At 31.3% G+C, this 18629-nt stretch overlaps 3 protein-coding genes across 3 annotated transcripts; 2 read left to right on the forward strand and 1 right to left on the reverse strand.

The window, feature by feature from the left end:
- Positions 1–610: 610 nt before the first annotated feature.
- LOC123294204 (zinc finger protein 845-like) lies at positions 611–12373 on the forward strand. Its single transcript, XM_044875314.1, has 10 exons — positions 611–749; positions 1008–1972; positions 4279–4660; positions 5422–5618; positions 6750–7919; positions 9923–10060; positions 10398–10958; positions 11576–11699; positions 11829–12047; positions 12156–12373. Exons 1-10 carry the CDS (start codon positions 611–613, stop codon positions 12347–12349), a joined length of 4089 nt encoding a protein of 1362 aa, XP_044731249.1. The 3' UTR covers positions 12350–12373.
- LOC123291857 (zinc finger protein 718-like) lies at positions 8021–9504 on the reverse strand. The gene is made up of 3 exons (XM_044872288.1): positions 9405–9504; positions 8752–9339; positions 8021–8505 (listed from the first exon to the last, which is right to left on the reverse strand). The coding sequence occupies exons 1-3, from the start codon at positions 9483–9485 to the stop codon at positions 8224–8226; spliced, it is 951 nt and encodes a 316-aa protein (XP_044728223.1). The 5' UTR covers positions 9486–9504; the 3' UTR covers positions 8021–8223.
- Positions 12374–13068: 695 nt separating the features above from the next.
- Positions 13069–17459, forward strand: LOC123291967 (26S proteasome non-ATPase regulatory subunit 2-like). Its single transcript, XM_044872453.1, has 6 exons — positions 13069–13226; positions 13295–13351; positions 14268–14944; positions 15079–16706; positions 16917–17035; positions 17183–17459. The coding sequence occupies exons 1-6, from the start codon at positions 13158–13160 to the stop codon at positions 17357–17359; spliced, it is 2727 nt and encodes a 908-aa protein (XP_044728388.1). The 5' UTR covers positions 13069–13157; the 3' UTR covers positions 17360–17459.
- Positions 17460–18629: the final 1170 nt, after the last annotated feature.

Here is an 18629-nt window from a genome sequence, read left to right on the forward strand (position 1 = left end):
ACAATATGGCGTCGATTACTAACGTCGTAAACACTGGTCAGTATACTGGCGAATGTTATGAAACACACCCTGTATAAACTCTTTGGTATACTATGATTTGTCATAACAGATGACGTCATGATTTATGGCGCACGATTATGAAGTGTTCTAATGTCACAATTTTTTTAAGCGAGTATGTTTACTGCAAACCACTTTTAAATGGGAATAGGAATCATTTTTTTTGGTCCCCACAATCAATTCGACCTGTTTTTGGTTCATCGAATTTACTGGAAGTATCTATTGTTAGTCTACATTTAGTCTAGATAAATTGAAAATTTTTATCAGTCTATATAAAGTATAGGTCTGTGTATATAGTACGAATGCAGTAATATTTTGTTCCTAAAATCTAAAATTTGCATTTATTTAGGGTTTCGATTTCGACATTAAAGATGAAAAAGGGAATCCTTATAATTTCGCCATATCTATCTGTGCAAATTAAAATTTTATAAATATTATAAAATTCTTCTAACTTTGCAATTTGTTCACCTACCATATCGTTTGATTGCTCTTTCAAAGAAAAATAAAATAACATTAAAAGTATCCACAATTTAGATACACTTTTGAGCCAAAAATGTCGAATGATAAACTTCCATTTATTAAGATGGAACAAGAATTACATCCAGAAATAGAATCAAAAGTTAAGAAAGAAGTATGGGAAGAAAATGTTCAAGTTGAGCAGATTCAAAATGAAAATCAACCCGAACAAAAACGTATTCATTCAAAAGAAAATCATTTTTCATGCGACATTTGTGAAAAAATGTTTGAAACAGAATTTAATTTCATTACACATAAACGTTTTCACACTGATGAGACATTTTCTTGTGAGGTTTGTGAAAAAGCTTTTACACATTTATTAGAACATCAAATTTTGAAACTTGAAGATAAACCATTTTATATTAAAATTGAAAAACAATTTCATATTGAATCAACTGTAATTAAAGAAGAAAAATTAAATGAAAATATTTTAGTTGATCAATCGAAAGAAAATATACAAACGTTAGTTAAAGAGTCAGAAAATTTTCCATGTGATGTGTGTGATAAAAGTTTTAGTGTGCAAAGTTATTTAAATAAACATAAAAAAATTCATAGTGGTGAAAAACCGTTTGCGTGTGATATTTGTGATAAAAGTTTTCCTCGAAAAGCTCATCTACAAGAACATAAACTTACACATTCCAGTGAAAAACAGTTCTCATGTGATTTATGTGATAAAAAATTTAATGTGAAAAATTATTTAGATAAACATCGACGAACTCATCTCGAAGAAAAACGTTTTTCATGTGATATTTGTGAAAGAAAATTTTTCCAACAATATCGTTTAACTGAACATAAACTAACACACTCGAGTGAAAAACCATTTTCCTGTGATATTTGTGCGAAAACATTTCGAGTGAAAAAATATTTAGAAGAACATCAACGAATGCATACGGGAGAAAAACCATTTTCTTGTGATATTTGTGAGAAAAAATTTACTCGACAGTATCGATTACACGAACATAAATTAACGCATACTGGAGAAAAACCGTATTCGTGTGATGTTTGTGGAAAAACGTTTTTCGTAAAAAATTATTTAGATAATCATCAATTAATGCATACGGGAGAGAAACGATTTTCATGTGATATTTGTGAGAAAAAATTTGCTCGATCACATCATTTACATGAACATAAACGAATTCATACTGGAGAAAAACCATTTTCGTGTGATGTTTGTGGTAAATCGTTTACCACACAAAGTAGTTTAGGGAAACATATTCGACTTCATACCGGAGAAAAATCTTTTCCATGCGAGATTTGTGATAAAAGATTTGCTCAAAAAAGTACTTTAATGCAACATACAAAATCACATACTGGAGAAAAACCGTTTTCGTGTGGTCTCTGCGGTAAATCCTTTACACGAAGAAATATTCTAGCGACACATCAAAAAAATACTCATTTTGCTGAGAAAATTTCCTAAGATGTGAAAAACTCAGAAAAAGACTTACTCTTACTTTATTTTTCTAAATAAATTTTCAGATAATCTCTTCCGAATTTTCACTAGAGGAAACTGAAATGATTTTAAAGAGTGGGATAATATTTAAGATTATTTAAATTCCCACCCCCCTGACAGAATAGTGATTTATGACATATGTACAACTGCCCCTATTTATAGCAAGAGGGCGGGGTATATAAATCCGCCTTTTAAAATATTTAAACTATAAAAAGAATGGAAAATTTCTAACATCAGGAAAAATTCATTTAATTTAAAAGTAAATATGATAGCCTCACCAGGATTCGAACCAGCGTACCTTGGAATTAGAGGCAAGTGCTATACCCACACATCCACCCATCATGTTTATAATCGTATAATTAACTTAATACTTATCTTTACTAAATCGATAATTTTCTTCTGAAAGAATAAATAGGATAGAAAATTTAAAAAAATAAAACAAAATTTAAAATATATAACAATTTTTATTTATTTATAACAAAAAAAATAAATGTTTTATATTTTCATGAAATATCATTTTGTACATTTTTATAAAACAAATTAAACAGAGATTCTTTTTTTCTTATTAAAGTTTTTATTCTAAATAAGAAAATTCTATCACTTTTATATAATAATAATAAAGGGTGTCCCAAGATTAACGTCTGATTCGAACTTCTGGCGTTAATTTTGGAACACTCCTTTATAAAACACAATATTTACTTTCTTATAAATACTACTAACCAAGTCATAGAGATATGAACATAGCGAACGCTAGCCTGTAACTGGATGCGATATGCAAAGCGAGAGAGAAGACTGCCAGTACGTTCCTATGTGCCCTTGTCATAGTCATATGTCACAATCATATGATGCATAGAGTTATGTGAAATGTAAACAATATCCTACCTAATGACATATGGATTAAACAAGGACACATAGGAACTAACTGGCAGTCTTCTCTCTCATTCATCATATCGCAAATTTTGGGCAATGGATGTTTGATGCTCTATGTATGATACTCTATGCTAAAGTTTAGAGTTCTATTTAACCAAAGTGGCACTGAACAAGAGAGAGTGTACTCTCATGCTCGGTGTCAGTTTGATTTGGTAGGAATCTTTCTTAAAGCTTAAAGGTATCTTTCCCCTTGAAAAATTATTGACTTTTAGATACAAAAATTATGCCATTTCCTTATAATATGATAAAAATTGGGACTACTGTATCCTAAATGTAGATTTTACAATGAGTAATCGATAATTTCTTGCAAAAATTGACGAGCAATCTAGCTGCTTATCAAACATCTAGAAAAATGATTTTGTCATTGTTAACTCAAGCAAGCTAGTTTTTTTTTTAGTCTATGGGAATCGTTTTACCAATATTGGAACGCGCTTCTGTAAATATCGTTATCAATTTCGATCTTATCAAGTGTTCTTTTTATAATCTTTAATCATGGATGAAATTTTCGATTTTAAAACTGTTTGTAGAATATGTTTAGAAAATAAAGAAGCTATGATTTCAATATTTGATGATACATCAAACGGAATATTATTTAGTGAAATGTTACAAGAGTGCACTTCTGTCTTTGTAAGTATAACTTGAAAATTATCAGAACAAAATAATGCTTATAAATATTATCGAAGATAATAAATGAGAACTCTAGGATATTTTGAAATAAATTTCGATTTTTGCCCCAATTTCCTAGATCAGTTTTTTGTATTTTTAAAATACGTATTTTCGACTACCAAGTAGTCATCATCAGTAAGAATTACCTAGTGATTACTTTTATTATGAATGTTACTCTTTGCTAATTTGGTGGCGGACTGCACAATGATACTTTCGTTTGTCTACAGTTTATACTGTTCACAGTATCTGTCAAAGTGCAGTCCGCCACCAAATTAGCAAAGAGTAACATTCATAATAAGAGTAATCACTAGCTAATTCTTACTGGTGATGACTTAATGCTTTGCTTATTGAAGTCAAGTTGTCATAAAATCCTTATTACTACTTGATCTCTTTACAACATCCTTTTAAAAGTCCCTTAGACCACGGTATCAGTAGCAAACCTTTGGGAATTTTTATGAAATTGTAGGACTAATAAATAACAAGTTGGGTACTTGATCTTGAATGAAACTATTCTAAATAAGGCTACCATAAGAGAGAGGGAGGTGTGTGATGATTATCGTAAGAATTCTGGAAGGGAAGTTCAAATCTGGCACATGAAACATTGTATTCATCCCTCCCCAAAGCATCCGAAATACGTTAAAAAAGCAATTTTGTTATAGGTTTCTCATAATGATCAAATATCCAAAAATTTATGTGTAGAATGCTCGGAACAATTACAAGCAAATTATAAATTTAAATTAAAATGCATAAGATCTGATAATCTTTTAAAAGATTCTGCTGCTGAAACAGATGTAAATCTTCCATCTGAATCGGATAGTATATATATTATAATTCAAGATGAATCTGATCACGAACATAACGATAACGAAGATGCATCTATGGAGGAAGTATTTATTAAAAGTGAACAAATGGATTCTGATTCAGATTCCATGACACGAACTAGTTATCAATGCGAAGAATGTGGAATAGAATTTCAATTAGAACAAGATTTTATCTCACATTTGAAATTTGAACATGAAAAAGATACGAGAAAATGTTTAGGTATAATTTGTTTTGTCTAAAATGTACCAAGAAGTATTAAATAAAACCTATATAGTCACAAATCGGTTATAATGACGAATCTGTTATTATAACGAATTTGCAAATAACGAATAGGGTATTCCACTATTTTTGAAAAAGTACTTCAAAATGTTGATTTTGCTAATAAAATGCCACCAAAAATTTATTTCGGAAAAATACACACGCTTTCTTGCCAAAAACTTAAATTAAATTTTAAACTGTCAAAAACACGGGCATCCAATTTGATGACGTAATATGGGTATCACTATACGAAATAACACAAATAAGTTTGACAGATATATTCATAGACATCTGATTATAATAAATATAAATACTTATTATCTATGGATATATTATACTCAGCTGTCTACACTGAAATAATTGATGGTCTATGACTCATGCCGATATGACATCACAGCAGGGCTTACCCGCGTTTTAGGTCACGTGATATACAGTTTAAATATTACGATTTTTAATTTTAATATTTTAAAAGAAAAATGTGCTTTTATGATTCGAAATCAGAATATTTAAGTATATTTTTACATAAATTTTAACTTTTTTCAAATTTCATGATTTATTTATGACTAACGATAATACCCTAATGTGGAAAATTTCAAAGATGCATTAATTTTTTCTTGATTACTATGATATTTTATTGAAGACTATTAGTGTTTTATTTACAAAATCTTGGTAGCATTTTTATAATGAGAACGTAAGCCATTAAAAATTTCTTTGATATTCAGGTAATACTTACACATGTAATACTTGCCACAAAGTATATTCTTCGGAACATGGTCTTAAAAAACATTTAATCAGCCACGGCCAATGTAAATATTGTGATCAAAGTTATGACGATGATACAAAATTACTACAACATATCGAGGAGCATCGTCGAATTGGATTTACGTGTAACGAATGTGGTAAAAAATTTAAAAATTTTGTACGTTTCAAAATGCATACACAAATGAATAGTAACGGTGTACGATTTAAATGTACACCGAAAAAAAATTTAAATCTTAAATAAAGAAAATTTTTTTAATTTATTTTGTTATTATTATTAATTTTTTACTCTCCGACCTAAAGTCAGTCGACGTCAAAGCCTTCCTGCTGTTCTTAAACAGCTCCAAATGGTTCATGGAGTAGTGGTCGGGGATGGGCCAACCCATTAACTGTATCGCAACGGATCCTATGGTCTAAGTGTGTCCCACCCCAGGACAGCCACTCTAACCTAACCTAACCTATTAATTTTTTAAGATAGTGTAGAAGTATCGAGACGGAAAATCCGAAGATCACACCATTTTTGTGACCAAAGTAGAAACATTTTAACTTTGGTTTCTTTGCATACTTATACAGGGCTAATTTGGCTATACATATAGGAAACTTTTTTTACTATAAGGTTTACGAAAAAAAGTTATTCTTTATAAAAAGCTTTGTTTTCTAAAATATTAACATTCACTTTTGACATCGATTTTATAAGTCTTACATGAATTGAAGTGCATTCCTCTAGCATGTCACCGTATATTTTTGAATCAAAAGATACGTTTATAAATATTGGAATTAGATTGTCTACTTGTTCTAAACAAATTCGACAAATCCAATTCGAAATCATTGAATTTAATCGTTCGATTATTTATAATTTTGTATATTATTATTATAAAGGTTTATTTTAATTTAAAAATCAAATTTGGACAAAAAGATCGATCCTCAATTTCATTCAAGGTTAGTGTTAGTGCCAAGGTTGTAACGAATAGGCGAATTTTGCCATTTTTATGCTATGTACATCCAAAACTAGTAAAGTATATGCACCCATAACTAGTTTTGAATGTAAATAGTAGATGAATATATCGTGGTTGTCATGGATATGGCACACACACAAAACATATCTCACATTGTTACGGGACGGTTTCTGCCAGTTTGCTCACCATGCCAAGACGCGTTAATGAACTTGTTCCAAAAGTTTAAGTTATAATTTTACATGTATATATTTATAAAAATCGATTTTGCTATGACTAGAAGTAAGTTAAATATGTATCATATGATTGGTCTATAATTACCATTTATTTAATTTAAGAAAATGTCAAACGATTCACTTGGTGGCGATCAGAATTCTTCTTTCCGTAATGAGGAACACATCAAATTGGAACAAGAATTACATTCAGAGGTAATAATTAAAGAGGAGATATCAGATGAAAATGATGATTTTGATCAACAGCAAATTGTGAAAGAGATAAATTCATGCAATGTTTGTAACAAAACATTCTCCTCGAAAAGCAATTTAAATGCACATTTACGAATTCATACGGGAGAGAGGCCATTCGAATGTGATCATTGTGATAAAAAATTTCGTCATCATAGTCATTTATTAAGCCACAAACGTACCCATACGGGAGAACGGCCTTATTCGTGCGATATTTGTAATAAAACATTTACTCAACAACAACTTTTTGCTAGACATAAACGAGTTCATGCAGGAGAGCAACTTTATCCATGTGATGTTTGTAAGAAGAACTTTATCATGAAGAATAATCTAATTATCCATAAAAGGATTCATTCTGGTGAAAAACCTTTCGAATGCGTTTACTGCGATAAAACATTTTACGCTAAAGGTAATTTAAAAGTTCATTTACGAAGTCATATCGAGGAAAAACGATTTTCTTGTGAAGATAGCTTAGCTGTTAAAAGTCGTTTGATTGGGGATAAACGGGTCCGTACGAAAGAAAGAATTTTTTCATGTGACGTTTGTGGCAAAACATTATCCTCGAAAAGCAATTTAAATACACATTTACGAATTCATTCGTGGGAGAGGCCATACAAATGTGATATTTGTAATAAAGAATTTTATCAACGTAGTCATTTAGTAAGCCATAAATGGACCCATACGAAAGAACGGCCTTATTCGTGTGATATTTGTAATAAAACATTTACTCAACAACAGCTTTTTGCTAGACATAAACGATATCATGCAGGAGAGCAACTTTATCCGTGTGATGTTTGTAAGAAGAATTTTAACATGAAGAATAATCTAACTATTCACAAAAGGATTCATTCGGGTGAAAAACCTTTTGAATGTGATTACTGTGATAAAGCATTTAACACTAAAGGTAGTTTAACAGTTCATGTACGAGGTCATATAAAGAAGAAACAATTTTCTTGTAAAGTTTGTAAAAAACGATTTGTTCAAATACATAAACTGGATAAACATAAACAAACTCATAAAGATAAGAAACTTTATTCATGTGTGGTTTGTGATCAAAAATTTATTAAAAAAATCCAACTAGATAAACATAAACGAATTCATAAAGATCACAAATTATAATTTTTAATTTAAAACAGATGTGCAACTCTCTGAGAAATTTTTACTATATTTAGTTCTAAGAAGGTTCCTTACTCCAGATGACTCTACGTAAATGTTTGGGCCATCAGTTAGTTTACAACATAGAATTTACACTCGTTATTATTAAGTTTTCTAATAAAAAGCCGTAGAATAATATAATTTAATGAAATACATATAATTAATTAACAAATGGCCTGTAAAAAGATTCTAATTAAAATCGGTAGATAGGTTCTTCCTTAACAGGATTGTCAAATGGCAGGTGTGTGAGCGGATTCGAATTTTTTTTTTCTTTAAGCTTCTCTCTGTATCGTCTCATCTCTTCTGCTTTCTTTTTTCTTAAAGCTTGACGCGTATCGTTGGATGCTGTTTGTTTTAATAAATGTCGTAGTCGTTTTCTGTTTTCTGATTCTTTCTTTTTAAATTCTTCAAATAATCCACTGGCTTTTAGCTTTTCTTTCTGCTTTCTCTTCCTTTCTGCTGCTTTTTTGGCCATCTACAAGAAAAAAACGAGTTGATTTTAGTGTTTAGGTCTTGTAAATCGTGTTGATTTAACTTACACCAAACTAGTAAATAATAATTTTAAATATGTTAATAATAAAATGAATGCTATTTTGTTTCAAATATTGCAATAAATTATTATTTTATTTAAAAAAGCCTCGCTTTATTTAATTAAAAGACAAATAATTACAATCTGTGCACGTAAGCTAATCAATTAAAAACAGTATAAATTATTGATTACCTCTCTTTTATATGTGGCACAGTCATGAGTATCACTAGAATTTTTACCACATATTTCACATGTTTGATGAATTTTTCTATGTTTATATAAATTAATCCTGCATCCGCAGATTTCTCCGCATACATTACAACGATTAAACTCCTTACAATGTATTTTAAGTGTATGAGTTCTAGAAAATATCTTTTTACAAAATGGACATTGTATTGTTGAATTTAAATGTACATTTTTATTGTGAATATATAATTCGATAACATGCGAAAAACTTTCCGAACAATATTCACATTGATAGTTTGTTAATAGATCTTCTGTATTGAACGTTTCATTAGTTTTATCAACTTGTTGTTCATCTATAATGGGAAAAGCTTCTACTTTACAAACATTCTTTTCATTCATGCCCATATAATAATTATCATTAATATTAACTTCGTTATCCAAGGATTCTTCTTCCCTTTTGATTGGTAAATTTTCGATAGCCCTATGTAATGTTTTTTCAGATGTTAAACATTGAATTTTAAGTTTGTAACTTTGTTCCGTGTTAATTGAGCATTGAATGCAAATATTTTTAGGTAATAAATCATCTGTGGATATCTAAACCAAATACAAATTCATAATAAAAATTAAATTTTTATTGTATATGTTTAAAAAAAAATTACATTAGCTGAAGCACATTCTACTAATATTTCACTGTATGTTTTTGATTCAAAGTTTAAAACTTTATCAAATATTGAAATCATCTTTTCATTTTGTTGTAAACAAATTCGACAAATCGTTCCAAAATTATTTAATTCCATTTTGGGAATTTGAAACCACCAAGCAGTTGATTATGATTTACTGGAATAGAAGTACATTCCAATAACATAAATGACAGGCATGAAATGACAGGTAAGGCGGGTCCGTCTATGTCACAGACTTATATATATATATATGGTAGTACCCGAATCCCTTGAGGCACCTGAATGTAAAGAATGAACGCATATGATCCCTAAAGAAAATTGTCTTCGGGCATATTACGAATAAGATATCCCTCGAACAATCATACAAACAAATATATGGACATTTTACGATCAATATTTGTAACCGTTACAAACTTGGCACTAAATTATAATGCAAATGAGGATTGATCTTTTTGTCCACTTTTATAATAATAATATAAAAAATTATGAATAATCGAACGATTAAATTTAATGATTTCGAATTGATTTGTCGAATTTGTTTAGAACAAGTAGACAATTTAATTCCAATATTTACAAAAGTATCTTTTGATTCAAAAACATACGGTGACATACTAGAGGAATGCACTTCAACTCATGTAAGACTTATAAAATCGAAAATCGGCGATGTTACTGACACCATCCACAGACCGATATAATTAGAGACACGGACAATTCGAAATTAACCCGTGGATCAATGAATGAACGTAATGACAGGGTTAACAAAAAAGCCAAAAACCTTCAGTGCCAACTCCACTCCATTGAAGTTTTGACCAAACCGTGGATCCGTGAATGAAAGTTTGTGAATTTAAATCCGGGTATCCGTGGCTAACAAAGTCCGGACAACCAATTATTAGAAGGATATAATTGGTCCGTGGATGGTGTCAATAGACACGTCGATCGAAAATACCTTTCTAATTTTTACTATTGATTTAGATTTCTTCGGATGATTTGCTACCTAAAAATATATGCATCGAATGTTCTAAATACACGGAACAAAGTTATAAATTTAGAAATAAATGTTTAACTTCTGAAAAAATATTACAAACGGTTATCGATAATTTACAAATCAATAATGAACAATCCTTGAAAACTGAAACTATAAATGAGATTAATGAAAATACGAGGACTTACGAAAGTAAAGATTACCCAATAAACGATAAACAGACTAAAACGAACTGTAAACGGTTGAATAAAAACGATATAACACGGTATCAATGTGAAAATTGTTCGGAAAACTTTCCGTGTGTAATTGAATTGTACAAACACAATAAAAATATCCATTTAAATACAACAATACAATGTCCATTTTGTAAAAAAAAGTTAACTTCGTTAAATGTACTAAAAAATCATTGTACGGAGTCGAATCGTTGCCAGATATGCATGGAAGATTGTGGATGTCGAAATAATTTACTCAAACATAAGAAAACTCATAAAATGTGTAATATTTGTGGCAAAAAATTTCAGTACGCTTATCAATATGCGAAACATAAAAAGGTAAAAAAAAAACGTTCATACTTCAACCAAGATTACGAACCGATCCAAAAAATTGAGGGTTGCTTGGAGACCTTAAATCTGATTTTTCGTATTCGGGAAATTAACCCTTTCGTTACCATGTTGGAAAATGACTTTTTACGTTTTCCCTTACGATACTGTTTGCATATCTGTATTTAAAGTATTAATTTAAGAAGTCAAATACTTGTTTTATTGTTTAAAGAATTAAATATTAAAGCTACTCTAACTTTATGCTTTATGAATTAATTGTAATATAAGTTTGAAAAAGACATACTTCTGATTTAGTAGTCAACCTAATATGTGCGTACATTACCTTCATATGGTTTGATCAGGATATTTGTTATGACATAACATAAAATTTCCTTGTTCTTTAAATTATCTGTATTATGTTTTGGTCCATTTTGCGTTCTATTTGAATGAATAGAACGTAAGATATGGACCAAAAAGCAAAAAAAGTTATTTTTCAAGATGTCGAAATAGTTAATTCTTCAAAAACCCCCTATTGAATGAATGAATAAAAAAATCTAGTGTCAAAACTTTTGGGTCTACCCTCTACGATTTACGTGAGTGCTCTGGACCAAGAATGTTTTCTTTTTTAGATTCATTCTGGAGAAAGATCACACCTGTGTCCTTATTGTGGAAAAGCATTTACTGAATATGGAAATGCACAAGATCATATACGAATTCACACTGGTGAAAAACCATACCATTGTACGCTGTGCGGTATGTTTAAAAATTTATAAAGTTTTGGAGAAAATGGACACCAAAATTTTTTCAAATAGAAGTTATCATATATCATTCTTACATAAATAATTGTTTCAGTTCTTTTTCCGTTTTTTTTTTTTTTTTTAGATTCTAAATTTAGAGTTAGTTCTGGTTTAAAAGTTCATTTACTTTCACATTCGAATGAAAGAAACTTTACGTGTGAAACATGTAACGCTTCATATAAAAAATTATCGGATTTAAAGAATCATATGGACATCCATAAGAATATACATTTTGATTGCAATCTCTGTGATAAACAATTTAGAACTAAACCACAATTATTAGGTCATCGTCGTGTACATAAAGGTATATATCAATTTATTTTATTTACACCATGGTTGGAAAAAAATATTTAAAGAAAGAATAAGCGTTTATAAGTCTTAGAAAACTCTGAATAACTCTGATAAATTTTAGCTGAACGAAAACATGTTTGTACATATTGTGATAAACGATTTTTGGTAAAAGATAATTTAATTATGCATATACGAACACATACTGGAGAGAAACCATTTGCTTGTAGCATATGTGGGCGAAAATTTTCCCATAGACAAGCTGTTACTAGACATGAAAAAATCCATGCTCAGAATTCAATATCAGATTCAAATTGAGCTAAGAATAATTCGAACAACCTTAAAAATTCGAAAATACTAATTTTTCAATATTTATTTTATTTGAATATTTTTCAAATCAATAAAAAAAACATTTTAATAAAAGGAATTTTATTTGTCAAAACCATCCTTAACCTCAAAGTGAAATGAAACCAGTAGGGTAGAGTTAGAGAGCGTCAGAGGGAGAGGGTGGATAACGGAATTCTGACTTGGAAATCGTAATCAGCGACTCTAGAGACTCCCGGGTATACTTTTTTGGCCCATTTTCTTGAACATTTGCAGAATATTGTTGTTTTGGGTAAGCAGAGGGTGAACTATCCCAGGAGGAAAGTGTATATCGTATTTCTTACTTCGAAATCGAGATCAGTGATCCCAAAAACTAGATCTAGATGACAGCACGGCCTAAATTGACCACGTGACCTAATTTGACGCTCAAACTCAGCGTCAAACGTCATCATGAAAATACACCTTTACCCTATTAGGTACCATTTTCAGTGGTGGGGTCTTCGCCTAAAAAATTTGAAAGAAAACTTCTATTTAAATAAAGTTTGAAAATAATGAACAAAAAAAGTATATTTAAAATAAATAAATAAAGTTTTTGAAATTGTTAACATTTAGTTTTAGGGTTTTTCAGTATTGTTAAGTTTGTAATTTGTAACTAACTTCAGTAGTGACATTCAAATCTTCACTGACGGTGCAAGTTTGTAGTTTTGTTATAATAATCTGAATCAGTATATTTTCATTTGTTATTACAATCGTGAGTTAAAATTTTTCATAAAGTTTTCTTTTATTTATTAAAAGTTTCAATATGCCTGAACAAATAAGTCCTGATAAAAAGCCTACGGCTACAAAAGTTAAAGATGAAAAACAAGAATTGGTATGTGTAAATTAAAAAATGAAGAGAAAATCAAAAAAAGGTTAATTTTTTCCAAAATTTGTTTTTAGTCTGAAGAAGATAAACAGCTACAAGAAGAATTGGATTTATGTGTGGAACGTTTACAGGTAATTAAAAGTGTTGGTTATTATTTCACCGGCTTATTTTTCAATAAAAAATCGCGTTTTAAATTTTGTAGAGTATACTCTCTGTGAGTAATTCATTGTATTTCAGATAAAAACTGTTCTACTACTTTGTTTACTTCGTTATCTTAATCGTTATTTGTAAAAAACTAGGTTAGGTATCGAATAATTTGTAAGCATTTAATATTTTGTGTTCTTAAATAATGAATAAATAGAATAGCTCGATTTTTGTAAAGTTTGGAACTGAAAGATTCTAGAAAAACTATCAGAGTGGAGCAAATTTGCAACTTAAAACACGATTTAAAAAAATTTTAGGATACAGAATAGTCGAAGAAAAAAAGCATAGAACTGTCGATTTCGTGAGCAGTAAGACGGATCGGGATACAGTTTTTTGCCTTCGATTCGTGAGGGCGTCTACAAACTTTGTGAACAAAAGTGGTGTGGGAGAAATGTGAAACTGGAAATTAAATATCGATGGAAATGGATCTATTTTGGGTGTTGGAAGGTTTTGGAGGCCGTTAAACTCGAATATGACAACGAAAATGGCCCCCGAGGTACCTGGGGCTCAAGATGGGCAGTATACACATCATCTTTTGGAGTTTGACGAAATATAGTACATATTCTCGTAAAACTCCAAGAGACGATGTGTACACTGTCCGTCCTGGACACCAAGTATCTCGGGGGCTATTTGCGTTATGATATTCGAGTTCAGTGGCCCCAAAACCCTTGGACAACAAAATACGACACATTTCCATCAATATTTATTTTCCTGAACTGCTCACGAAATCAACAGTTGATCAATTTCTAGTGCTTTATTGCTTCTTCGCCTAGAAATTTTCTTAGCTTGAAATTCTCTCTGAAACAAAAGGATTTCGAATCTAATTAGTATTTTGATTTTCAGGAAGATGATCAATCATTATATTTACCATCATTAGAAATACTTCGATCTCATATTCGAGCATCGACCACATCGATGACCTCCGTTCCGAAACCATTAAAGTTCATGCGTACCCATTATGACACAATGCAACAGGTCTTCGAAAAAATCAAAGATAAAGAAACGAAAAAGGTATGCGCCAATGTTCTAAGTGTTCTCTCCATGACAATGGGTGAAAATCGCGAATGCTTAAAATTTAATTTACTGGCGGCACCGAACGACATCTCACAATGGGGTCACGAATACGTTCGTCATTTAGCTGGTGAAATTGCATGCGAATGGAATGAGTTACCCGATACCCCCGAAAGTGATTATATACGAGAACGTTTGGTTGCGTTAGCCGAACAAATTGTACCGTATAATATGTCGCATAATGCTGAAGCCGAAGCATGTGATTTGTTGATGGAAATCGAACATTTGGAGTTACTTTACAAGTACGTCGATGAAAATGTTTATCAACGAGTTTGCTTGTATTTGCATTCGTGTGTACCGTATGTTGGAGATTCCGAATATTCGCCATTGTTAAAAACAGCTTTGCGTCTCTTCATAATGTTTAAGCAGTATCCGCAAGCGTTGCGTTTAGCCATGCAGTATAATGATCGCTCTTTGATTGAGGAAATTTTCACCAGCTGTACTGATGTGTAAGTATTTTTACCCCGACATACCTGGTGTTCTGTTATTGACTGCAGATCGTGGGCCTACAGAATGCAGTCAATAACAGAACACCGTGTATATACAGAATGTTTAAACAATTATTTGTGTTTGTTTTTTGTAGAGCAATTAAAAAGCAATTGGCATGTATGCTAGCACGTCAACAAATTTTCATCGAATTGAGCGAAAACACACAGGATTACGATGACCTGTTGGAGATCATGTCAAATGCACATCTGAATCATCACTTCTTGAATCTAGCGCGTGAATTAGATATCATGGAACCCAAAACACCCGAAGACGTTTACAAATCACATTTAGACAGTTCACGACCACCCTTTGGTGGTGGTCAAATTGATTCAGCTCGTCAAAATCTAGCATCCAGTTTTGTGAATGGCTTTGTAAATGCTGGATTCGGTCAGGATAAATTATTAATGGTTGATGGAAATAAATGGTTGTTTAAGAACAAGGAACATGGGATGATGAGTGCAACTGCATCACTTGGACTTGTGTTGTTGTGGGACGTCGATGGTGGTTTGACGCCAATCGATAAATATTTGTACTCGTCCGAGGACTACATCAAGTCTGGAGCGTTGTTAGCTTGTGGTATAGTTAATTGTGGTGTTCGTAACGAATGCGATCCAGCTCTTGCTTTACTCTCCGATTACGTTCTCCACAACACAATTGTAATGCGTCTAGGTGCAATATTAGGTTTAGGTCTTGCGTACGCTGGCTCAAATCGTGAAGAAGTTTTATCAATATTAACTCCAGTTTTCTCCGATCCTAAATCTAACATGGAAGTGATTGGAGTTGCTGGATTAGCTTGTGGAATGATCGCTGTTGGATCGTGTAACAGCGAAATTACGGCCACAATTACACAAACTTTGATGGAGAAATCTGAATCTGATTTGAAAGATACATATGCGCGATTCTTACCGTTAGGTTTGGGTCTAATACATTTGGGACGCCAAGACGCTGTAGAAGCTTTAATTGCTGCTTTAGAAGTTATACCAGAACCTTTCAAATCGATGGCCACAACTTTGGTTGAAGTATGTGCTTATGCTGGAACTGGAAATGTATTAAAAATTCAACAATTACTTCACATCTGTTCGGAACATTACGAAACTTCTGGCGAAGAATCTTCCACGACCTATTCAGGTGGTGCACCAATTACACATATTGTGAATAGTAAGGATCGAGCATCGGCAAAAGAAGCAAAAGAAAAAGCACAACGGGAAAAAGAAGAACGGGAACGTAGCGATCAAAGTAGCAAACAAGCGATTGCGGTGTTGGGAATAGCTTTAATTAGTATGGGCGAAGAACTGGGATGTGAAATGGCTTTTAGAACGTTCGGACATTTGTTACGATATTGTGAGCCGGTTATACGACGATCTGTTCCATTGGCTTTGGGTCTGATATCCGTCTCAAATCCAAAATTAACAATTTTAGATACGTTAAGTAAATTTTCGCACGATTCAGATCCAGAAGTAGCGCATAATGCAATCTTTGCGATGGGTCTCGTTGGGGCTGGTACAAATAATGCTCGTTTGGCGGCTATGTTACGTCAATTAGCACAATATCATGCAAAAGATCCAAATAATTTGTTTATGGTACGAATTGCTCAAGGCTTAGCGCATTTAGGTAAAGGTACATTGACCTTAAGTCCATATCACAGTGATAGACAACTATTGAGTCCTGTTGCCTTAGCTGGAATTCTAGCGACAATTGTTGGATGTTTAGATGTAAAAAATAGTAAGTACTCATCCAAAATCAGGCTGGCGATCAAATCTAACCTCAAAAACTTCGCTTTAGTTTCGATTTACCTTCTTGGTATGGAAAGTAGAGATAAGGAGAATCATTTTATAAATCAAAAATTGTCCGTCGAAAAGCATTAAATAATGATCGCCATCCTGAAAATTCATGCTTAAACCTTTTTATAATTTAATTTTTGTTTTTTTGCAGTCATTCTTGGAAAATCACACTATTTGCTGTATTCGTTAGCTGCTGCTATGCAACCAAGAATGCTTGTCACCTTCGATGAGGAATTGAATCCATTGGCTGTACCTGTTCGTGTAGGAATGGTATGTCCAAATTTTTCATTATTTAGTATAATACGTCTACATAATTAGAATCAGATTAGGCAATTAGAACGAAATCAGAGCTATTATTGAGGACTCCCGAGTAAAAACATTCATTGATGCGACTAAGTGTGTGTTTTGTTTTTACAGGCTGTGGATGTTGTCGGACAAGCAGGACGTCCTAAAACCATAACTGGTTTCCAAACGCACACAACACCTGTATTATTAGCGTACGGTGAGCGTGCTGAATTAGCTACGGAAGAATATATTCCATTAACACCAATATTGGAAGGTTTTGTTATATTAAGAAAGAATCCAGACTTGTAAAGATAAGTGAACAGTTTATTGTTAAGTGCTGTGTGTTTGAATTGGAAGCTTTTCAAGCTTCATTTACAACTTAATAACAAATTTAAATTTAATAAATAAATTGTAAGTATTGAATTTCAAATCCCTTCAAAATCCTTTATATAGCAGTGGCAGACTTTTCTCATGAAAAATTTAAAAGGTTTTTGTTAATTTTTTATGAAAGTATAGGTCGAGTAGGTCCTGTAACTCGAAAATTACGCATTTTTATACCATATATATGTAATATGCAAGGTATATTACGTTTAGTCCCAAGTTTGTAATCCTTAAAAATATTGATGCTACGAAAAAAATTTTGGTTTAGCATTTTGATCTTTTTAAAATCTTTTAAAAGTTATTTTATTCTATCTGATTTACTACATGATATAAACCCCCCTTCAGCCCAATGGCGCGGGAGTTAAAACTAAAAAGTTCAGCTTTAAACCATATAGACGTTTTTTAGGATAATTTTCGGAAGCCAATGCAAAAAAACGCAAGTCGATATACTCAGCAAACAATTTTTTCAAAGGAATCAAAAATTCTAGATTCATTTTATTGTACTATAATTGTTTATTGGAGACAATTGGGAACTGACATGGAGGCGTGGCTTAAAAAACATGTAGAAAAATATCTAACACTTTTAAATGTTAAACCCATTTGATAGTTAAAAAAACATTTTTCGTTTTCTAGTCGTCGTTAGTTGATGAAAATTTATTTATAATTAATGTGGACTTTAATGAAAATTTTTAAACGTTTATTACATGAGGCGTGTTAACTCAAAAACAAAGATCACAACCTGGCAGTCACATTGAATGTTATGGAAGCGGCAGACAGAATTAGTTGCAAAATAAAATATAATTTTATGAACTTATCACAAACTAAAATGTTTGAAGTCTAGAAACTCGAAAAACAAAGATTTTTATAAATCTTACTAATGGAAAGTTATTATTATTGAAAGAATGCCCAAAGTATTACACTATTGAGAAAATATTTTATTAATTTATTATTATTATCCTTATACAAATTTAACTCCGAAAAAATTATTATAATATTTATAGTAACAAAAAATTTTCTAATAACACTGTACTATCGCCTGCCTTTGGAAATTTATGGAAAACTACATTTAAATTTTTATTTGTTTTACTCTTACAATCTCTAACTGCACAAGTTATTCTATTTTTTTATTTAACACGTTCTGTAAAAATTCCAACTTCTATTTTTAATTTTATTTATCGATAATTTATTATAAACAATT

This window comes from Chrysoperla carnea, chromosome 2 (assembly GCF_905475395.1).
Source record: "Chrysoperla carnea chromosome 2, inChrCarn1.1, whole genome shotgun sequence".
NCBI classification, from domain to species: Eukaryota; Metazoa; Arthropoda; class Insecta; order Neuroptera; family Chrysopidae; genus Chrysoperla; species Chrysoperla carnea.

Excerpts from the sequence above, each read along its gene's own strand:
- LOC123294204 (XM_044875314.1), top strand. The coding sequence starts at position 611 with ATGTCGAATGATAAACTTCCATTTATTAAGATGGAACAAGAATTACAT. Across the intron at positions 4,661-5,421 it reads AGATACGAGAAAATGTTTAG|GTAATACTTACACATGTAAT; the intron begins GTATAATTTGTT and ends TTTGATATTCAG. Across the intron at positions 12,048-12,155 it reads TCATCGTCGTGTACATAAAG|CTGAACGAAAACATGTTTGT; the intron begins GTATATATCAAT and ends GATAAATTTTAG.
- LOC123291967 (XM_044872453.1), top strand. The coding sequence starts at position 13,158 with ATGCCTGAACAAATAAGTCCTGATAAAAAGCCTACGGCTACAAAAGTT. Across the intron at positions 13,227-13,294 it reads AAGATGAAAAACAAGAATTG|TCTGAAGAAGATAAACAGCT; the intron begins GTATGTGTAAAT and ends ATTTGTTTTTAG. Across the intron at positions 17,036-17,182 it reads TACCTGTTCGTGTAGGAATG|GCTGTGGATGTTGTCGGACA; the intron begins GTATGTCCAAAT and ends TTGTTTTTACAG.
- LOC123291857 (XM_044872288.1), bottom strand. The coding sequence starts at position 9,485 with ATGATTTCAATATTTGATAAAGTTTTAAACTTTGAATCAAAAACATAC. Across the intron at positions 9,340-9,404 it reads TAGAATGTGCTTCAGCTAAT|ATATCCACAGATGATTTATT; the intron begins GTAATTTTTTTT and ends TATTTGGTTTAG. Across the intron at positions 8,506-8,751 it reads GTGCCACATATAAAAGAGAG|ATGGCCAAAAAAGCAGCAGA; the intron begins GTAATCAATAAT and ends TTTTTCTTGTAG.